This window comes from Triticum aestivum, chromosome 3A (genome assembly GCF_018294505.1).
Source record: "Triticum aestivum cultivar Chinese Spring chromosome 3A, IWGSC CS RefSeq v2.1, whole genome shotgun sequence".
Classification (NCBI taxonomy): Eukaryota; Viridiplantae; Streptophyta; class Magnoliopsida; order Poales; family Poaceae; genus Triticum; species Triticum aestivum.
The window spans coordinates 656,379,639-656,386,763 of record NC_057800.1 but is presented as its reverse complement, the minus strand read 5'-3'; the positions used below and the strand labels follow the sequence as shown (position 1 = coordinate 656,386,763).

Below are 7,125 nucleotides of genomic sequence, written 5' to 3'. Positions count from 1 at the left end.
TAGTAAATTCTACGGTGGGTGAACAAATTACTGTCGAGCAATTGATAGAAAAGCGAATACTTATGAGAATATCTAGGCATGATCATGTATATAGGCATCACATCCGCGACAAGTAGACCGAAACAATTCTGCATCTACTACTATTACTCCACACATCGACCGCTATCCAGCATGCATCTAGAGTATTAAGTTCATAAGAATAGAGTAACGCATTAGACAAGATGACATGATGTAGAGGGATAAACTCAAGTAATATGATATAAAACCCATCTTTTTATCCTCTATGCCAACAATACAATACGTGCCTTGCTGCCCCTGCTGTCATTGGGAAAGGAGACTGCAAGATTGAACCCAAAGCTAAGCACTTCTCCCATTGCAAAAAAGATCAATCTAGTAGGACAAACCAAACTGATAATTCAAAGAGACTTGCAAAGATATTTAAATCATGCATAAAAGATTTCAGAGAAGAATCAAATATTGTTCATAGATAATCTTGAACATAAACCCACAATTCATCGAATCTCGACAAACACACTGCAAAAAGAATTACATCGAATAGATCTCTAAGAGAATCAAGGAGAACTTTGTATTGAGATCCAGAGAGAGAAGAAGCCATCTAGCTAATAACTGTGGACCTGAAGGTCTATGGTAAACTACTCACACATCATCAGAGAGGCTATCGGGTTGGTGTAGAAGCCCTCCATGATCGATTCCCCTTCCGGCAGAGCGCCGGAAAAGGCCTGAAGATGGGATCTCACGGGTACAGAAGGTTGCGGCGGTGGAAATAGGGTTTCGTGGTGCTCCTGGATGTTTCCAGGGTATATGGGTATATATAGGAGGAAGAAGTGCGTCGGTGGAGCTACGAGGGGCCCACAAGGGTGGGGGCGCACCTACCCCCTGGGCACGCCCTCCTGCCTCGTGGCCTCCTCGCTTCTTTCTTGACGTCCACTCCAAGTCTCCTGGATCGCATTTGTTCCAAAAGTAACTCTCCCGAAGGTTTCATTCCATTTGGATTCCATTTGATATTCCTTTTCTGCGAAACACTGAAATAGGCAAAAAAACAGCAATTTGCACTGGGCCTTTGGTTAGTAGGTTAGTCCCAAAAATAATATAAAAGGTAAATTAAAGCCCATTAAACATCCAAAACATATAATATAATAGCATGGAACAATCAAAAATTATAGATACATTGGAGACATATCAATGATCTACATGCATGCAAAGTTGACACTCTTCCAAAATAGTGGGATTACCATAAAATAAAGTCATGACCTCTCCGAACCCACTTTTATCAAAAACTTCATAAGATTAAACATTATCCAGATATGTGGGATCTAAAGTTGACACTCTTCCAAACCCACTTTCAGTGTTATTGCAAACATTATTATCAATCTCATATTCATCATGGGGCTTAAATAAATTTTCAAGATTGTAAGAAGAATCACCCCAATCATGATCATTGCAACAAGTAGTGGACATAGGAAAACTAGCATCCCCAAGCTTAGGGTTTTGCATATCATTAATACAATTGACATTAATAGAATTTATAATAACATTATTGCAATCATGCTTTTCATTCAAGGAGCTATCAAGTATGGGTGCAATAGCAAAATCTCATGTTTAACATAAGGAACTATAGCAAATTCATCCCCATAAATATTGGCATCATGGCCATAAGAATAGCAAGCATCATATTCATCAAGGGATATTTCAATCAAATCATCGAAATCATAATTATCTATAGATTCATGCATATCATTATTTTCTTCCAAAGCAACGGTCATCCTCTCAATAAATTCTTTGGCATAGACATTATGAGCATAGTTTTCATAGCAATATTTAAGTATGTCAGAATTTTCAGATTTGTAGAGAGCAATATCATACTTTTCAATCAAAGAAGCAACTTCATAAGCACCCTTAAAAGCAACAAATTCTTCAATTTGTTCGATATCATCGTAACTATAAACACCCTTTTCATAAGAAGATAAAATTTCATTATCATTAAACTCACATAGGTAGGGAAGGTGCTTTTTAGGGTTCCTGGAGCAACAAGTAAAACCACTAATTTCACAAAGATTCCAAGCATAGCATAGCAAACAATTTATTTCATTCCATAAGAGTTTCCCCATTTCAAACAAACGATGATGCACAAAATGAGCATGCTCATCCAAAGATTTTCCCTCAACTAAATTGGTTGGGGTTTCAGCACGAGCACATATGGATTGAAGATGATCCGGGTAGAAAACTATGAGTGGATTCATATCAGTAGATATTTTAGCAAGCAAAAATGCGAGCAAAATAAAAGGCACATGGAAACACAAGCAAACATAAGATCAAACGAAAGAAGGGCGAAGAAAAGGAAAATCTTTTCGAAAATCGTTTTAGAAGTGGGGGAGAGGAAAATGAGAGGTGAATGGCAAATAATGTAATGCAAGAGATGAGAGTTTATGATGGGTACTTGGTATGTCTTGACTTGGCGTAGATCTCCCCGGCAATGGCGCCAGAAATTCTTCCTGCTACTTCTTAAGCTTGCGTTGGTTTTTCCCTTGAAGAGGAAAGGGTGATGCAGCAAAGTAGAGTTAAGTATCTCCCTCAGTTTGAGAACCAAGGTATCAATCCAGTAGGAGACAACGCACAAATCACCGAATACCTCCACAAACAATCAAACAACTTGCACCCAACGCGATAAAGGGGTTGTCAATCCCTTCACGGTTACTTGCAAAAGTGAGATCTGATGAAGATAGGTAAATGATAAAGTAAATATTTTTTTGATATTTTTGGTTTGTAGACCAGAAAGTAAAAGATTGCAAAATAGTAAATCCGTAAACTAATATTGTAGATCGGAAACTAATATGATGGAAGATAGAAACTTATATGATGGAAAATAGATCCAGGGACCATCGATTTCACTAGAGGCTTCTCTCAAGAAAGCAAATAATACGGTGGGTGAACAAATTACTGCCGAGCAATTGATAGAAAAGCGCAAAGTTATAATGATATCTAAGGTAATGATCATGAATATAGGCATCACGTCCGTGTCAAGTAGACCAAAACGATTCTGCATCTACTACTATTACTTCACACATCGACCAACTCATGCCTGCATCTAGAGTATTGAGTTCATGAAGGGCAGAGTGATGCATTAAGTAAGATGACATGATGTAGAGGAATTAACTCAAGCAATATGATGAAAACCCCATCTTTTTATCCTCGATGGAAACAATACAATACGTGCCTTGCTTCCCCTACTGTCACTGGGAAAGGACACCACAAGATTGAACCCAAAGCTAAGCACTTCTCCCATTGCATGAAAAATCAATCTAGTTGGCCAAACCAAACCGATAGTTTGAAGAGAATTACAAAGATATCAAATCATGCATAAAAGAATTCACAGAAGATTTCAAATAATATTCTTAGATAAGCTGATCATAAATCCACAATTCCTCGGATCTCGGCAAACACACCGCAAAAAAGTACTACATCGAATAGATCTCCAAGAACATCGAGGAGAACATGGTATTGAGAATCAAAGAGAGAGAAGAAGCCATCTAGCTACTAGCTATGGCCACGTAGGTCTGTGGTAAACTACTCACACTCATCGGAAGGGCAATAGAGTTGATGTAGAAGCCTTCCATGATCGAATCCCCCTCCGACAGGGTGCTGGAAAAGGTCCCTGATCTCATGGGTACAGAAGGTTGCAGCAATGGAAAAGTGTTTTCATGGATGCCTCTGGTGGTTTGGGGATATTTGGGAATATATAGGCGAAAGAATTAGGTCTGGAGGTGCATGGGGGGCCATAAGGGTGGGGGTGTGCCCTACCCCCTGGGCACGCCCTCCGTCCTTGTGGCCACCTCCTGGCTCCTCTGAATTCATCTGCAAGTCTCCTGGTTGTCTTCTGGTCCAAGAAAAATCATCGCGAAGGTTTCATTCCATTTGGACTCCGTTTGGTATTCCTTTTCTGCGAAACTCGAAAACAGGGAAAAAACAGTAACTGGCACTGAGCTCTAGGTTAATAGATTAGTCCCAAAAATAATATAAAATAGCATATTAGTGCATATAAAACATCCAAAGCATATAATATAATACCATGGAACAATCAAAAATCACAGATACGTTGGAGACGTATCAATTATTTATAGCCTCGTATTTCTTCATCGAATCTTTAGTTTAGTTAGGCCGACTAGATCATTTTTTCTTGCCATGGGAAGAGGTGCTTTGTGACGGGTTCAATCTTACGGTGCTCAATCCGAGTAATAGAAGGGAAAATTACACGTATGTATCGTTGCTATTAAGGATAACAAGATGGGGTCTATCCTACATGAATAGATCTTGTCTAAATCATGTCATCGTTCTTATTGCACTACTCCATTTCTCCATGAACTTAATACACTAGATGCATGCTGGATAGCGGTCGATGATGCATGCTAGATAGCGGTCGATGTGTGGAGTAATAGTAGTAGATGCAGGCAGGAGTCGGTCTACTAATCTTGGACGTGATGCCTATATAATGATCATTGTCTGGATATCGTCATAATTATTTGAAGTTCTATCAATTTCCCAACAGTAATTTGATTACCCACTGATGTCTACTATGCAACCTTCATCTTGTAGACTCATGTTGGGCCTCCAAGCATAGAGTTTTGTAGGACAGTAGCAAATTTCCCTCAAGTGGATGACCTAAGGTTTATCAATCCGTGCGTAGGATGAACATGGTCTCTCTCAAACAACCTTGCAACCAAATAACAAAGAGTCTCTTGGGTCCCCAACACACCCAATACAATGGTAAATTGTATAGGTGCACTAGTTCGGCCAAGAGATGGTGATACAAGTGCAATATGGATGGTAGATATAGGTTTTTGTAATCTGAAAATATAAAAAAGCAAGGTAGCAAGTAACAAAAGTGAGCGAAAACGGTATTGCAATGCTTGAAAACAAGGCCTAGGGTTCATACTTTCACTAGCGCCATTTCTCTCAACAATGATAACATAATTAGATCATATGGCAATCCCTCAACGTGCGACAAAAGTCACTTGAAAGTTCCTATTACGGAGAACATAAGATGAAATTGTTTGTAGGGTACTAAACCACCTCAAAGTTATTCTTTTCGATCAATCCATTGAGCTATTCCTATAAGTGTCACAAACAGCCCTAGTGTTCGTAGTAAAATAACACCATATAACACACATCAATCAACCCTAATGTCACCTAGATACTCCAATGTCACCACAAGTATCCATGGGTCAATTATACGATGTGCATCAAACAACTTCAGATTCATAATATTCAATCCAACATAAAGAACCTCAAAGAGTGCCCCAAGATTCCTACTGGAGAAACAAGGACGAAAACGTGCATCAACACCTATGCATAGATTACCCCAATGTCACCTCAGGAATCCGCGAATTGAGTGCCAAAACATACATCAAGTGAATCAATAGAATACCCCATAGTCACCACGGTTATTCCACGCAAGACATACATTAAGTGTTCTCAAATCCATAATAGTATTCAATCCGATAATAGTGAAACCTCAAAGGTAAGAGTCAATTCATCGCAAGAAGGTAGAGGGGTAGAAACACCATCTTTACCTAATAATAAAGTAAATTCAGTTTCTGTCGTACGTCGTCGGCCTTTTTCCAGAAAAGTCCCTCCATTTATTAGAATTCAACCCGCCATCCTATTTTAAGTGGGTATATCAGAAAACGCTTCGCTTTTACAAAAACAACCCTGCATTAGTTACAATCCTACCCGCGATCCTTAATTAAACTGCTTCACCGCGTTCTCCACCACCGGGTACAGGCCACCGCTTGCCGTCGGCGTCCACGCCGTAGGAGACGGCGAAGGGGTGATGCGTCGCGGCGGAAAAAAAGGAAGAAGGAGGCGAGGTCAGCCTGCTGGTTTGCCAGCGCCAGAGAGGCTCGTGGCAGGGAGCTACTCCTCTGCTTCAGGCACAAGTCGGTTGAAGCGCTCAGGCTGCAGACCTACGGGGTGGGGGCCGAAGGGTGGCGAAGGCGCTGGATGGGACTTGGTGCAGGTCTTCGGTGAGATGGAGATGGCGTGGAGGGGGTCTGGATGGCGGCAGGTCCTTGGCCGGCGGTGCTCCGGCATCGGGCGGCCATGGCCATCTCTCTGCAGAAAAATAAAAGACAGAGAGAGCTCTTAGAGAAAAGAACGGGAGAGAGAAGAGAGATGGAGGAAGAAGGGGAGGGCTTACCGACGTCTCGTCTTGGCTGGAGACGCTCGGCAGCGAGCTGAAGAAAGGGAAGTGGTTGTGGGGCTCCTGGTTCCTAGGAAGTGCGAGCATTGAAATGTTGCTCAGGGGCTGCCGTGCTCGCGCGCGAAACCGACCCATGTCTGATTTGAATTGAAATGAAGAACGATGGCATGCTTCACCAACCAAAAATGCGGAAGCAGACTTGGGAGGAAGGTCACGAACAGTTGAAGCGTGAAATCCAAAAAAGAGAGGGGAGAGAGCCAATTTGAAGATACATAAAAAAAGGTCCGGGGTCAAGATACAGAGAAAAGGACTTGCGCCGGGACGACATGTCGGCATTGCCATGGCCGCGCATCCGATGGTGGGGTCGCAGTTGAACTACACGAGTACGAGAGTGGCTGTCGGTGCTGGAGCGCATGGCCGGAGCTAGAGGAGCCCTTCATTGTCGGAGGAGCGGGGATTCCCGGCGAGGGGAGCAGCCATCGCCATGGCCGAGTGGTGCAAGGATCCGGGGGAGCTGGGGGAGGGGGAGGCGGGTAGCCAGCGCCCATGGCCGGGCGTGGTGCGGCATGCGGGAATCCAGTGGAGTGGAGAGGGTGGGGGTGGAGATCCAGCGGCGTGCGGCGCGGCAGTGGGTGTAGGCGGCAGGGGCGGCGTGACCCGGGGGAGGTCCGGTTGTGGACAACTGCCATCACGAAAGAGAAACCGAGGAGATAAATAATCAGCGAGGTGCGAGCGACGAGTCCAAGGAGCGCTACGGACGCGGCTGCTGGTTTCTTCTAGACCAGCTAACGCATGTGTGGCTAGCTTTATCTTTAGACTAGCGTGCACACATGTCACAATTCCTGTTTTTCTTTCTTTTTGGTATTTAAAAAAAATACCTGCTTTTTTTAGTTTGGATCTTTTTCCTT

At 42.7% G+C, this 7,125-nt stretch overlaps 1 protein-coding gene across 1 annotated transcript; it reads right to left on the bottom strand.

Annotated features, from left to right (window-relative positions):
* Positions 1-5,627: 5,627 nt before the first annotated feature.
* On the bottom strand, positions 5,628-6,873 carry LOC123058973 (uncharacterized). The gene is made up of 2 exons (XM_044481638.1): positions 6,215-6,873; positions 5,628-6,129 (listed from the first exon to the last, which is right to left on the bottom strand). Exons 1-2 carry the CDS (start codon positions 6,557-6,559, stop codon positions 5,932-5,934), a joined length of 543 nt encoding a protein of 180 aa, XP_044337573.1. The 5' UTR covers positions 6,560-6,873; the 3' UTR covers positions 5,628-5,931.
* Between the last annotated feature and the right edge of the window lie 252 nt (positions 6,874-7,125).